Source organism: Morus notabilis, unplaced genomic scaffold, assembly GCF_000414095.1.
Source record: "Morus notabilis unplaced genomic scaffold, ASM41409v2 Scaffold502, whole genome shotgun sequence".
In the NCBI taxonomy this organism is placed as follows: Eukaryota; Viridiplantae; Streptophyta; class Magnoliopsida; order Rosales; family Moraceae; genus Morus; species Morus notabilis.
The window spans coordinates 179,814-194,937 of NW_010364639.1; the positions used below are offsets into that span (position 1 = coordinate 179,814).

Sequence of the window (15,124 nt, forward strand, 5' to 3'; positions counted from 1 at the left end):
ACACACACACACACACACAAAAAACCCTTGTCCTCAAGGTGGAAGTCGAGAAAGTGCAGTTGAAAGACACCAATGTCTTCTTATCCATATCCTGAGTTATCCAATCGTAGGCCTTGCCCAAACCAGGATCTCCTTGTAAGGACACCCTATCCTTCCCTAGGCATGGTCATTGTCTTCCAATTGACATCCATTTCCCCCAAATTCGCCAACCACCGCATACCCATTATGGCATCCCAATTGTTCAACTCAATTGGTAAAAAATCTTCTACAATGGTTAACGATTGCAATGACAAAACCACTTCTCGACAAATTCTTTTCCCTTTGACCTATAGACTAGATCCCACTAAAACATCATAGATTGACGTCTCAATTGCCGGACTTCCAGAACCTATTAAAACGACTACCTCATGTTGCAATATCACTCCTTTAAGCTTCATTGTCTTGGGCTTTGGTGATCCAACCACCGAGTTCAATGACAATTGTATGGTTTCACCTACACCCATTGGGTCAAAGATCCAATCGCTCTTGTCTTCAAACTTCCCTACACCCTGCTCTTCTTCATCATTTACTATCAACACATGAAGCTCCTTGTTCTTACAGCGATGTCCAATTGAGAATTTCTCATCACACTTAAAACAAAGGCCTTTCTCCCATTTCGCTTGCAGTTCCAAATCCGTTATTTTCTTAAACGGAGATTCTCTTTGTTGAATAACTTGTTGATCAGAGTTTGTCAAAACTTTTGTCTGAAAATTGTTCGAGTTTTGCACTGGAATAGCATCACTAGGTGATGCCTAAGCACCCTGCCACCTTGTGTTTTTCTCACCATACTCAACGCCGCATTTCTATCTTCCACCCTTTGGGCCACTTCCATTAAGCGAGCAAGACCCACTGGCTGCATCATTCTTATTTTGGCTCTTATTTCTACTTTCAAATTGTTGACAAAGACCCCTTCCAAGACTTGCTCGGGAATGTCGTTTAGTGGGGTAGCCAGACTCAAATCGTCGTCTATAATCTGCCACCATCCCTTCTTGTCGAATTGCAAGAAATTTCTCACAGGGTGTACCTTCCTGCGATGGTCGGAACCGCTGCAACACCATCACTTTGAATTCATTCCAACTCCGAAACGGCCGCCATGCATCCTTGTCCTCCCACTGGTACCAAAAGAGTGCGTCCTCCATCACCACCCATGCTGCCAGCATATCTTCTCTCTCTCTCTCAGGCAAACGGTTCGACGAGAATTACCCCTCAGCTCTAAAGACCCATCCATCAGGGTTTTCTCCTTGGAAGATAGGCAGTTCTAGCTGTCGGCCCCAAAATCCATCTCAACCATAAACATCTTTGGGCAACTCAGATAGCCTAGAAACCCTAGAATTAGAAACCCTAGGTTCCATCGTCTTTGTCTGTCCGCCTCCCAACTCGCGCCCCTCTGAAACCCCCGGCATAGTTGTTCCCGTTTGTCCACCCCTCGAGCTCGCGCCTCCATCGCCGGTGCGACAGTTGCCTCCGCTGCAAACGAACGCACGCGTTATTCCGCCCCCATGGACACTCAGTCCCTTTCCTCCGTCAACTTTACAAGTTGCGCAACGCTCTGAGCCAAGAGCTCCATATTTCTCTCCAGATCAGGCAATTTCTCAACGTTCTTCTCAAAATTCGACAATCTTTGCGATTCAGCCCTAATATCCTCCAATTTACTATCCATTGCATCGAGCCTCCCATCCGTCCGTTTCTTAGCCATTCCAAGATCAATGCTCTAATACCAAATGATAGAATCATAGGGTTTTCTTCTATCAAATTCAATAAGAGTTTGAAACAATCAATAGGGAATTGTAGTACAGAATCTGGAAAAACCAACAAAAATGTACAAGAACTGATGGAGAATTCGAGAGCTCTGACTCTCCCAATTCTCAAATAAATGCCTGCCTCTAATCACTTTGTTTCTCCTCTACATATAATGCTCCTTGAGTTTTACTAACAAATTAGACAAGTCTGTCTAACAAACTTCTAACTACCTCCTGCATTCAGCAACAAACGTATACATACATACATGTGTGTGTGTGTGAGCACACAATGGCGTAGTTTTACAGTCTATGCAAACTGTGTAATCATCAATACAACCAAGGGGAAAAAGGGAAAAAATACATATAATAAAAAGGTATTAAGTAATGACAATGCTTTCCTAGGCCATAATACAATTCTGTTATTCACTTTGGGAAACTATCATAGTTTTGGAATTGCTTCCAACCAAAAAATTAGCAAAAATGTACAAGATTTTGATGTGTGCCATTGAATGAACCAAAGTACTGATGCAAATTCATTACTACTAGCACAGAGTGTAGTACTTTTCTTATCTATGTAGCTGGGTGGTTCACAAAGCTAACAAAATGCATTACCAATTTCAGCGAAAGAAACCAAAAGTAGAGGAGATTAGAACTTACAATTCCACCGTAAACATATCCCAGCGCAACTCCAGTAGGTATGCACATGTAAAACATTGCAAGCCATGCAGTTTTCTAGACCCCATGACGAAGAGTTTAGTATTACTTTCAAAAATAATTGAAGAAAACAAAGCAAATTAAGATTAAACTAGAAATCCAAAAAAAAAAAAGAAAAGAAAAAGTAAGGCGAGTAACGAAACAAACCTGAGCAGCAGGAGCATTATCATCAATATACGGAGCAGCAAGACTGATAAAAGATGCCTCACCAACACCAACGAGCCTAGAAGGGCAACATAACAGTATAGACAATAATGTAGTCATTGAATATGACATAGTTGAAAGTGGCAACTAAGAGCACATGAAAATAATGAAATCACCAACAAATTTTCACTCACATTCGACAAAACGTGATTGAGAAAAAATCAAATGAACAACCACATCCAGCTGTAGCGAAAGTCCAAACAGATAATCCAACTCCAATAAGCCTAAATGGATTATGGCTGCAAGGGAAGAAAGATATAAAGACTCGTAAACTAAACCACCTAAAAGATAAACCGAAAAATAAATAATAATTTTTATTCAAGAAGAAGACAATCCCAAGTACACATGAATAAATAAGAGAAACTACAGCAGGTATTCACCTCTTCGCCAAGGCTGCAAATATTGGTGAAGCCACCAGAAGTCCAACCATAAATGCAGATGACAAAACACCATCTTGAAAATTGTTCAAGTTAAAATCCCCCCTACAAGAAATATAATAATATAAGTCACTAGTTGTCCATGAAATACAAAGCTCGTGGTTCTTATATTCTTACCACATATAGCACAATATACCATTGATACATTAAGATAAAAAAAGATTCATAACCATCCACAGTCCAGTTTGAATCGATCTAAAACAGCTTATTATGTATATGATTCGGAGTGCCAACTATTAAACGGCTTATTAGAAACACGACAGCCACTCAAAACTGTCATGAAATCCCACTCTCTGGGCTGTCCCATGGAAAAACTACTAGGGTGTATCTACACTTAAGGAACCAAATGCTAAAACATATCATGCTTAACCACCAAGCCAAATGTTTGGGTCTCAGAGAAATATGATCTAAAATGTACCATGATGGTGCAAATAATTCATGCCTAGGATATTGTTAAGAATTAGACATCCCAAGTCTATAATAACGAAAGCAATATAATTGCAGAAAATAAATCAAATAAACACGAACACGCAAGATTCATAAAATCATACACCTCTCAACTATTCGTGTTTTCTCTAGCCTCACTAACAACCCTAAAGTACCCTTGATAAAGTTTTGTAAGGCAATAATTGGTCTCCACAATATCACCGGTCACCAGAGGAAATTCTTTTTTTTTTTTTTTTGGAGAAGTTAACAACCAGATAAAGGAATTCTATTACTATTTGTGGAAGTCAAATTAGCTAAGCTTTATACTCATGGGCAGAAAATCTTACTGAAGTCCACTACCCGAAGTGCAAATTCCAGTCTCGGAGCAAGTACCAAGGCTGCCATTTACACCATTACTCGCTATAGCTCCGCGATCAACGTAATTCAGCATGTTAATCATACAGAAGATCATCAACAACCTAAAAAACGCAACAAGCACACAAACAATCCATCATATTCCATAATCAACCGGCCATTGAAATTCAGCAAAGATTAAACAAATTCCGATCTAAAAGAGCTTAATAGAGTCGAGAATTACAAAGGCCCGTTCATTTCGCCGATTCGAGTTTGGTTACAGTAAAAAGCTCTCAGAAACAATCACATCTAACTTTTTTGCTACAAAGCTCTCACACAAAATCACATCTCAACTCGAATTACAAACTCGAATCAACGAAGTAAACGGGTCCAAAGTTTAAGGGGAGAATTACAGAGATTAAGGGCAAAATTCCAGAAATTGAAGAGGCCGTAGCAAGCGTACCTTTTGGGCGTAAACCAGGAAGGATTGGAAGTTGAGGGTTTGGTCGAACTCGTCATTGGAGATTAAATCTTTGATCGAGAAAATCCTCGGTTTTGGATTCAGAAGTTTGGTCTGTTTTGTGTGTAGTTGATGACTTTGTAGATGGCTGTGAATTTGCAAGGTTTCTGTTAGGTTTTTCTTTTTCTTTTTCTTTTTTTTTAATGCAAGCAATCAATCCTTCCAAGTCCAACATCCTGTCGGTTTTAACGGATACACTCGTCTTCATAATTAACTCTCTTGTTCCAAAACTTTTAGGGGATGTTTATTTTATGTATTTATTTATGGTTCTGAATCATAGTTTATAATTTTTTATAATATTTTTTTTTTGTAAAAAATTTAAATTTTAAAAATTAGAATTATAAATCATAATTTTAAATTCATAAACTAAATGTTACTTTATATGTTTACTGGGTGTTTGGTATGAGAATTTGTGTTATGGTTTGAATTATAATTCGTAACTCGTTAGTTTTTTTTCTTACAAAAAATATACGTAAATTGAGAATGATTCTGAATTTGTGAACTAAACGTACACTTACTCATATAGCCAATTTTTTATATAAAAATTTAAATTTAACAAAAATTTTAAAATATTATAAGAATACTAAAATTTTATATTATTTTTATATTGTTAAAATAATTACTATATTATTTTATAATATAAAATATAATATTATTATGATAATTATAATGTCATTTTTACTATATTCATTATATTAAAAATTTTGTTAAATTTCAATTCAAGCTATGAAATTTTGCCCATGGAGCAGTGTAATTATTACTATTTTTTGTGTATTGCGGTTTCTGTACGGTGCTTGACTTAGGCAGCTTCAAGCCCGTGGGCCGAGCTTGGCCTACATACCCAGGCCAGCTCTATTAGGGCTTGTAGGCCGGGGATGGGCCTCCCTTTCCCTTTCCCGACCCGATCCATCTAATCATATTTCTCCTTTCGGCATTCAAGTCACAATGACAAAAGGTTTGGCCAATCATTCATCATCTCTAAGAACCAAAATGTTATTGTTTTAGGGTGTCTCACTACTGACATCAACGCAGTTAACTTTCAGTTGTTTCACGTTTCACATCCAAACACCAATTCGAACCACAATTTAAACTACATAGTTTGAATTTTTCTGTTCAAATAAAAAAAATTCAAATCAACAAAATTGGAACCAACAAACCAAACAGGGACTAAGTTATTAACATTTATTTTTATTTTTTCTCTCTAAAATTTGACATAAGTAAGGTCTATGATTGGTTAAAATGGGATAGGATTTTGATGTAGAAAAGCTTTAGCTATAATACTCGTTTCATTTATTTATATTGTCATTTGTTTTAGCTTAGCAACTTAGCTTTGATTTTGTGATCTATTTTCGTTAATTGTTTAGTGCATCATATGTCGTAGTGGTTATTGTATTGTCATTGTTGTGTGTGATTTATAAATACCTTGAGATGATTAGCCTAAAATATCAGGATATTGAAATCAAAATTGTTCTCTTTTAATTTTGGAGCATTTTCCTGTTGCCATGGATTTGGCTTGATTTCCCCAATTTTTGTAGCTTCAAATTATCATCATCATGGTTGTGTTGTGCTGTAACTCTATCAATATTTCACCGATGATTATGTTTAGTAAGGCTAACGTTAAACTGTACTTGCTTGCTTTCCATTTTCAAGACACATAAACGTGCTCCCCAAACAATCTATTAATTTGTAGGAATATATGCATGAACTTATTGGAATGTACATGTATATACACGTATATTTATGAAAGCTTTACAATTTCTTTATGGATGCATAAGCAGAAACATGAATGTCGCAGCACTCGCCATCCCATGAGAAGTCCATGGACATCCCTTCCATTATTTTTGGCTTCCACTTGGATGGATTGGTTTTCTGCAAATAGACATGACCAACAAGCTTCAAACATATTAGTTTCTGAAAACATGTACCACATCTCTTAGTGAGTGACAATATATGGAACGGTATGAATAATGAACAAACATACAATTTCATCCAGGGCTTCGATGATCGACATTGAGCCAAACGTAGAGCTGACGAATCTTGCGAATTTATTGGTTGCATTATCATGATTCGCGAAGTTTCTTTCCAAATACAAGGACAAGAATGTTATTAGTTTTAAGTAATGGATGAGAAAAAGAAAAAGGGACCGAATTTCTTTGAAGAAGATGAGTTACCTGAATCTGTTGTTATTGGAGGTTAATGCAATTGGAGCTGCTCCATATCTCAAAGCCTTAAGCTACATTATCAAAAAATAAAAGAAAAACATAAAAATTCACGTGACTTGAGTAAGAAGGATAGGTTCCCATGACGGTTCAGTCATAGATGAATAAGAAATCAAATTTGATTTCCGGGCTACTAGCAAAAGAAAATAACTTTTGGGCATGACTCGATACCGGTTATCAGCACAATCAAGTCAAATATAGGCCAAAAACTGGGTTTGTGACCGTCAGACATTAGAATGGCATGGGAAATAAGAAAGCATACTTTAAAATAAGCTATAAAGTATTGCAACATAAAATTTGGCTAGCAGCCCTGAAAGAGCTGCATAAGAGAATTCTGTCTTCGAGTTCAAGTATGCATATAAGAACACAAACTATGCATGTATATATCAGTGTATGTAATGAATCCTGTTTAAAACCTGCCAAAGAGTGAATGTTCCAAGAAGGTCGAAACTTGGAACCTTCAGTCATTCCAAGAAATTTCAACTTTAGTACTAAGAAAGAGGCAAATGAACTGATTAGTAGATGAGCTATTTTTGGTTTGAAAATTGTGATGAACTTAAAGGGCACTTTCCAAGGTAAAAATAAATAAAACAGTCGAGCAAAACAAATGGACAAAAACATATGGGGGAAAGAGAGAGAGCTAACAGGAACTTGGAAGAGTGGGTCGTGAAAAGATTGGCACAAGATAATGTCAGATCCCGCAAAGATTAAATGTAACAATGATTCATCATGTCCAAGAACAAATCGTACATCTTCGTCCTGCAGATACGAAGAATACCAAATATGAAATTTAGTCCATTACGAGATAAACAAGAATATTGAATAGATAAACCATAAATATTTTAGAGTGATGTCAATGCATATGCAAACAGCACAAGAGCCTGATAAGGATATCATTCTTTTTCATTCTGATTAATTTCGCATGTCTGAAATGAAATTTGTATGAAAAATGAAGTTCTGAATGCAACTACTCATAAATTGTATCCACAAGATGGTAACAAAAACCAACACAACACACACACACACACACACACAGGGGAAAAAAAAAAAAGAAGGGACGTAGAAGCTTCTACCTTAAGCTCTTCTTGAAAAGATTCAAGCCCCCTGTTTACATGTGGCATTATGCTATTGTCCATGATGATAAACTGTAGGAAGCCACATAACTATCAGAACTCATAGGAAATAAGTTCGGAAAAAAAAAAAAAAAAAGCAAAACGTAGACGTTATGGGAATCTTATCAGGGGAAAAAAAAAAAAAGTGGTTCATTACTTGTTTCCTGGCCATCAAAGCACAAGGACCAATATTTTCTAGATTAACATAGGACTACCCTTACTGCTTCTGCCAGTAAGGTGTTTAAGTGAGTTTTTTATCCTCATAATAAGCTGGGTTTAAGGAATCCTGAGCCGCTAAACCATGCGTTTCCTGCTGGGGAAATGGAAGGGATACGGAGTACAGATATGATATAAGTAGCAACCTGGACGCCACTCCCAATGGCACTCCAAACAATAGCTTTCAGGTTTTCCAGATCAACATCTGAAACTTCGGCAAAGACGCATCCGACCTGTTAAACATCATCTCATAACTTCAATAAAGGCTACATAGAAATAGGAAACAATGCTTAAAAAATTCAGTAAAATGAAAAGCATGAATAATCAAAACGTAGCATTGGATGAGAAAGAAAATGTATATATCATAAAGTGACTCATATTTTTTAGGTCATAGAAAGGAAGGGGGAAAAAGAAAAGGACATCACAGTGCTGCAAATCAGGCATGACCATTATGTTATGGAAGGTAAACACATAACTGGTTCTCTCCACTGTGCTTGTTTCTCACGTTATGAATCCAAGAAAAGAGATTCACCTCTGTTATCAATTTAAATACTGTCGGAATTTTCTTTCACCAGAAATTTCCTTTTTCCATCTCATGGAAATTTAGACTACCAGGTTACAGAACTCATATGCCATGACAAAGGAAGCACTAAATTTCATAAATAAACCGGTTAAAAGGACTTACGACAATATTTGAACTGTTCTCAGAAAACCCCACGTATTGCTGTAAAGCAACTTTGCAAGTGGTTTTCCCATCCATGTCATCGACACTGTAGTTCTCCAGAAGAGAGTCGTCCTTCGAAGGATCCCAGGTAGAGCTGTCAAATCCAAAAGGAGAAACAACTAATTTGTCCCTGCAACAGATGATAAAAGCAAGTGAAAATGACTTCAGTACTCGTGTTTCCAGAATACCCAGCAAGAACATTATTGACACCCAAAGACAGAAAGGCAAGTCTAATTTATGTTGAGGATATGTTGTATTGAGAAATGTTTGGTCCAATGAAAAGAATAGGAATATATTCAAATAATGTTGTATTGGGATTGGCATTCAGGTGTTACTTACTTGTGAATGTTCAAGGTAGATTCCAGACCGTTACTGAGACTATGAATAACCTTGGATTTTGAATGTATGGATGACATTATTACAACTTTATTGGAATAAACTACTCCACCCTGCAAAGTTATAGAAAAACTTTTCAAGGAATCGTGAATAGCCAAAGAAGCCGGAACTTCTAACAAAGGATTTTTTCCAGTGCGGGGAACAAGCTCAGTGGGTTGCAGAGTTATATGAAAAATAATATATTAATAAAACTTTTGAATTGGGTCTTCCCTCACAAACCTGCTTATCGTGCAACATCATAATCATACCATGCAGTTTATATCTAATTATTAGGTGAAACGAGTCTAATTGTAATTGTGTGAAATGCAAGATTAATGTAGCCAAACATCAAAGATTCTGTGAATCTAAAGTAAACAAACAACAATTTGAATTTCCAAAGGTATACAAAATAACTCCCTGCCATACAGACAATTACTTCTTGAATACTGTTGCAGTGAAATTATTCTCTTTAACTTAGGATGGGAATACAAATGTAATTCTGGGGGTTTCTATCATATCAAAAAGAGCAACAAAGACAACCAATGTAAACTTGCTGGAGTTTTGATAGAATTCGAAGTCAAGTAAATGAGTTTTAAATTGTAAAGAAAGAAGAAGTATGCATGAGAGAGAGATCAATATAGGCTAGAGTATCCACCTTCAAAATGTTGACAAGATGATTCTTATTGTTATCTTGCAAACGATCAGGACGGTGAAGGCTACGAGGATCAAGACCACACAGTTCCAGTTTATCCAGTTGCTCAAGACACTAAGGACCAAAAGTTGGGCCACGTAAAACAATGTAAATTGCACGTTTTGGGGATATGTAAATTCAGAACGGAAAAGTTTTGACACCTGCCTGCTGTTTGAAGTTGTGGCATGTCAACAATATCCTTGTACCTTCAAGTCCCTATACGTGAGGTAGAGTAATTTGATAGCGAAAAATATTAGCAGACACAACCTTTCTTCTGAAGGATTCATGCATTACTATCAGTGTCACGTGGCATGGCCTTAAAATGATATCTATGGAAGCATAAAAGGTAGGATACTGTAAATCAAGTAAATTACCCCATTTTAAGGAAAGCATATTAGCTCCATGGAGAGTTGCAACAACAATTGCCGAAAAAGAAAAATTTTGGTTTGGTTGGTCCATTTTCAGTTCACAAAATTTTTTATATCCTACTTCTTTCATATATATTCAACAAACTCAAACTCACAGTTATATATTGATAATATTACCATGTTATTACAGGCATGGCCATGCACATCTGGATACACATACACATTCTGGCTGTATAACCAACCACTACTGCCGTGTAATTTAACATCTTCATGGATCCATCTTTCCGACTGCAGGTTTCCTCATTTTTTCTGGCCAAGGAACATTTTCCACGGTTTACAGTGCAAAAAAGTAGACTTATAAAAGTCTGTGTCTAAGTTGAGGATCCCTCAAAGTTCATCCCAATCGCTTGTGACATTTTTTCATTACAATTCAAGTCACATTAAGGCCATATTAATGCCATACGAGCGGTCACATCCTATTCAATTGATTTGGCAAGTAAAAATAAACACAGGATATGTTTAGTGTAACACAAATACTGCATGCTAAATGAAGATATTCTACGTGAATAATATGGTTAGTTTCACCTGCTTGGCAAAAATATCCCAAAAAAGTGGCCCAACAATAGCAGTCTCCCAATTGTGGATGTGTAAAACATCAGGCTGCTTTCCGGACTTTACTATATAATCCAATGAAGCACGAGAAAAATAGGAAAACCTGAAAGAACCAAAAAAAAAAAGGGAGAGAGAACATTGTATTATTAATAAAACAAGGTAAAATAGCACGGTTACTAAAGGCCAAAGAATAAAATGAAAGGGTACCCATGAAAATGCTCTTGTGGGAAAGATTATATGATGATGAAGTAAAGTGGCAGCTAAATAAGTTAAGAAAGCAACTTTCAATTACTAACCTTTCAAAGTCATCTGGGTAGCCATAAACCCTCTCACGATTGAAAAAGGATGAGTAGTACTTTGGTTCAATTAAAGTAACACCAATGCCATAGACAACACTGTAAATAGGAGTATAAAGAATACTTAGATTGTAATCAAACCACGGTTTCTACTAACCAAACAATAATTTTGTCATAAGTATAGAGCTGAACATACCCAGTCCAAATGCTGTTTTCATGTAATTGACCGTTAAAGTAAGAATAAGAATCTGCATCAATTTCATGCAATCCTTGCACTTCATCTAGGTCCAGGCTCACATACCTGTTTACAAGGTAAATTCTTTTAGGCAAAACAAGCGTAGGGGTTGCTTGAGCAACTCAACTAGACCAACTCGTGCACTCCAAATATAGAATTTTTTCATCAGCATGTTGTAAAGCTATCTAATCATCTTATAGGTCTAATGATGATCTCTTAAAAATGATAGTCTCTTATACACATCATGTTACGACAATTTGCTCAAGCACATTAAAAAAATTATTTTGGCGGACTGCTTGCAAATTAAGTCTGCTGAAAATGAATCTAGAATAACAGTGTAGGTCCCTTGATTACTTTGGTAATATAACCTCCACCAAATGTCCTTTTCTCTGTAATGCACGAGACAAGCCCATTATGTAAGATGCCAATGATCCAACGGAGACCAATGGTGCCATTTCAGTACATATGTGGACAATGTGAAGTGCATTCCTGGATAAAACAATAGGCAACTTTATTGTCAGAACATAGAAAGCGGAAGGGAACAAACAGAAGGGAAGAGGGAGCAAACAGAAGGGAGGAGGAAGCAAACAAAGAAAGGAAAGGCAACACAAAAAAACATAAACTAAATAATTACATACGCAGGAAAAAAATTCACAATTTAAAAGGAGAAATATGACTAAGAAACTTCAAAATCACATCCATGAATGTTACTTCATACACAGGAGAGTGTTTGAGACTTAGTGAAGTGTGTAAAAGCTGTTCTAAAGATACTCCCACTGATCGTTTTTTCTATGTTGCAGTACCAAGGCAGCATAAACGACAATTACTTATTAAAGATGACTGAATCCATAAAGCGTCAGAGAAACATGCTTATTGCATGTTTGTGAATGCATGCATAGAAGCTCCAACTTAGTCCGGAGGCAAAAGTCCTACACAGAGAATTAAGTGTGTCTTACGTGATACTCTACTATACTTCAGTATATGGTCCACACATATTTTCAAGGGATAAAGCTGAAAATTAGTAACAGAAAGGACAAAAAGACATTCAAATATCTAAAAGATGACAATACTTTTTGCTTCTGTCAGAGAAATGCTGAAGTTCTGCTAGAAACTCAACGTCGTTCTTTTGCTCCGTGTCAATGAAAACCTCATCGACACTAACTCTATGATCCATGATCAGCCTCCTCAAATCAGATGCCTCCCTGGTGGTAATGACGCCAGTCAGAGCCATAGAGTCAATCCGTAGCAGCAATTCCCAACATAATGATAGTTTATCTGGCATTGATCAGGAATTAGAAAGCACTGGTTCAATTTTAAGTCTTCGAAAAGAAAATGAACACAAAGAATATTTGTCTTTGGGTGATAAACTAAACTAAGTGCAAGTACGAAGGACCATATAGCTTAGTGGTTCCTTATTCTTAATAAGTCTACCACAACATTTAAATTTGCAATTGCTTTTAGTTAGAGTATTCATAAAGAATGACAGGTTGAAATATAAAAGGTGCCTACAAAATAATGTACATTCTGTAACTAGTCATGATAGATTACTTTGCCTTGGACATCACGAGATCAAGATTCCACAATAAGCACTGCTAGGGACACCAACTCTAGTCTCAACTTACGTGGGGTGAGTCCTAATCTTTTCACCAATAGATAACTAATATCTTATTATTAATTGATGTGACAGTTTTTTAAGCACCTACCAATAAAAGAACGACAACCAGCATGCCATGTAAGTTGGTATGAAAAAAAATGGGATTAAAATTTGTCCCTGGCATTATTCTTCAAAGAGTACCTTTTCCAAAAAAAGCTTGCTTTCCCAACTCTAACTCTTCTATCTTATCAAGCAGCAACTTATTCTCTTCGTTTATCCTGTTCAGCTCCTCCACGGCCTTTAGGCGTTGTTTGTTCAAGTATAAAATATCTGTAGTGATAAAAACAGTATAAAGTAATGTATCATAAATAATACAAAGAAAACATGATGATAAACAAGTTAGTTTTTTTAAAAATAAAAATAAAAAAATCCCAGTTGTAATTTCAGGAGGACTTACTCTGCTGAGCTTCTTTGAAGAGTCGCCAAATCTCATTGTGCTTTGTTTCCTCTCCATTCGACGACTTGCATCATTTCAAACACAAATTCGACATAAATTAAAAATAAATAAAAATAAAAATAAAAACGGAGAAGAAGAAGAAGAAGACGCTTAGCATAAACATAAAAAAGCTATTTATAGATAGCAACCATTATAATACCTGAGAAATGTCTGCATTTCCGTGACCTTCCAACCTAAGAGGCATAAAGATCAAACTTGTTGATAAGGAAATTAAGACAAGGAAAAAACATCAAAAAAAAAAAAAAAATTGACCCAAAAAAAATGAGGAAAAAGATCAAATTATTTACTCCATTTGGGAGGAGAGTATAAATAAATGAGTCATTAATCCTAAGCAAAATTCCACGAATTTTGAGTACCTGTGTACATGCGTATACTCATATATACAAGTATACGAAGACGTGTATATATACACACACACACACAGAAGTGGAGTATCTAAATTATGCCTCTTATCATTATCCTAACATAGCAAAAGGCGAAGCGAAAGCCAAAAAGTAGCGCAAAAAGAACAGCAAATTACACACGGTGGACCAAACAAATTCAAAGCTCTTTTCCGCAAAAAGCAATGAAAAAGAACCATTTTAAAAAAGCATTTATTTAAGGAAAACAACAAAGAAGATTGAACATTCGAATGGCAAAAGAAGGAAGTGAAATGAAACTCTGCGAATCACCTCAAACAGGAAGAAGCAAATCGAGGTTTGACGGAAACAAGAGGCTGAGGCAAACGGGGAGACCGTTGGATCGTCGCAGTGCTTATCAACGCCTTCATTTTCACTCCCCTCAATTCCATTTCTATTCTCCAGTCTATATATATACACACACACACACGCGCGCATTACTAATTAAATAAATTTAAATAAATAAAAAATTCACGGGACCCCAGACTTGCTTTTTTTTTTTTACTTTTTACAAAAAAAAAAAAAAAAAAACCGCACGACCCCCCGCGAAAAGGAAAAAATTAATTGTCTAATTAATTTTTGAAAAAGAGGTTATAATTCATTTTTTATACGGTTGGAGTCCGTTACTGGACGTTATCTAGCTCTGCGGCTCTGCCTCTGCCATAAACGATCCTCAGCCATTCGATCCAAGAATTTTTTTCTTTTTTTTTTTTTTCTTTTTAAAAAAAAAAAAAATTCACGGGACCCCAGACTTGTTTTTTTTTTTTTACTTTTTACAAAAAAAAAAAAAAAAAGGGGGGGGCCCGCATTTTTTTTTTTTTTTTCTTTTTAAAAAAAAAAAAAAAAAAAAAGCTCACGAATCCCCGCGTAACGGAAACAATTAATTGTCTAATTAATTTTTGAAAAAGAGGTTATAATTCATTTTTTATACGGTTGGAGTCCGTTACTGGACGTTATCTAGCTCTGCGGCTCTGCCTCTGCCATAAACGATCCTCAGCCATTCGATCCAAGAATTTTTTTCTTTTTTTTTTTTTTCCTTTGGTTGATAAGTAATCAGTTACACTCTGTTTGGTAAGAATGAAAGAAAATAGGAGGGAAAGGAAAACTATAATGCATAAAAAATTAAAAAGATTAAAAAATTTTTGATTTTTCCTGTTTAGTATGATAGAGAAGAAAGAAAATGAATTTACCTTATCTTATTTAGTATTAAAAGTGAAATTAAAAGGATGAAAAAATTATTATTAGTGTAATTACTTTTTTGCCTAAATAAGGACAATTCAATAATTTAACTTTATTTTTGTAATTATTCATATTTTCCTTCTAAAAATCCACCA

General features: G+C 35.8%; 2 protein-coding genes across 2 annotated transcripts in view; both read right to left on the reverse strand.

Annotated features, from left to right (window-relative positions):
- The window catches only part of LOC21399166 (probable sphingolipid transporter spinster homolog 2), an 11,020-nt gene extending 6,422 nt beyond the window's left edge, over window positions 1–4,598 (reverse strand). The window contains exons 1-6 of the mRNA XM_024171258.1: window positions 4,377–4,598; window positions 3,907–4,038; window positions 3,077–3,178; window positions 2,831–2,935; window positions 2,640–2,715; window positions 2,436–2,510 (exon numbers count right to left, since the gene is read on the reverse strand). Coding sequence (XP_024027026.1) covers window positions 2,436–2,510; window positions 2,640–2,715; window positions 2,831–2,935; window positions 3,077–3,178; window positions 3,907–4,038; window positions 4,377–4,432 — 546 coding nt within the window. The 5' untranslated portion in view covers window positions 4,433–4,598. The remainder of the gene's footprint in view (window positions 1–2,435; window positions 2,511–2,639; window positions 2,716–2,830; window positions 2,936–3,076; window positions 3,179–3,906; window positions 4,039–4,376) is intronic.
- Window positions 4,599–6,098: 1,500 nt separating this feature from the next.
- LOC21399167 (probable starch synthase 4, chloroplastic/amyloplastic) lies at window positions 6,099–14,182 on the reverse strand. The gene is made up of 19 exons (XM_024171275.1): window positions 14,064–14,182; window positions 13,532–13,565; window positions 13,333–13,396; window positions 13,077–13,205; window positions 12,352–12,556; window positions 11,636–11,770; window positions 11,243–11,347; window positions 11,047–11,145; window positions 10,724–10,853; window positions 9,936–9,986; window positions 9,735–9,845; window positions 9,044–9,153; window positions 8,666–8,834; window positions 8,127–8,213; window positions 7,726–7,797; window positions 7,298–7,411; window positions 6,605–6,666; window positions 6,415–6,511; window positions 6,099–6,302 (listed from the first exon to the last, which is right to left on the reverse strand). The coding sequence occupies exons 1-19, from the start codon at window positions 14,180–14,182 to the stop codon at window positions 6,183–6,185; spliced, it is 2,013 nt and encodes a 670-aa protein (XP_024027043.1). The 3' UTR covers window positions 6,099–6,182.
- Between the last annotated feature and the right edge of the window lie 942 nt (window positions 14,183–15,124).

Coding starts and splice junctions, on each gene's coding strand:
- LOC21399167 (XM_024171275.1), bottom strand. CDS start 14,182: ATGGAATTGAGGGGAGTGAAAATGAAGGCGTTGATAAGCACTGCGACG. Junction 13,206..13,332: donor CTTCAAAGAAGCTCAGCAGA/GTAAGTCCTCCT, acceptor TTATCACTACAG/ATATTTTATACTTGAACAAA. Junction 6,667..7,297: donor ACCCACTCTTCCAAGTTCCT/GTTAGCTCTCTC, acceptor TTGATAATGTAG/CTTAAGGCTTTGAGATATGG.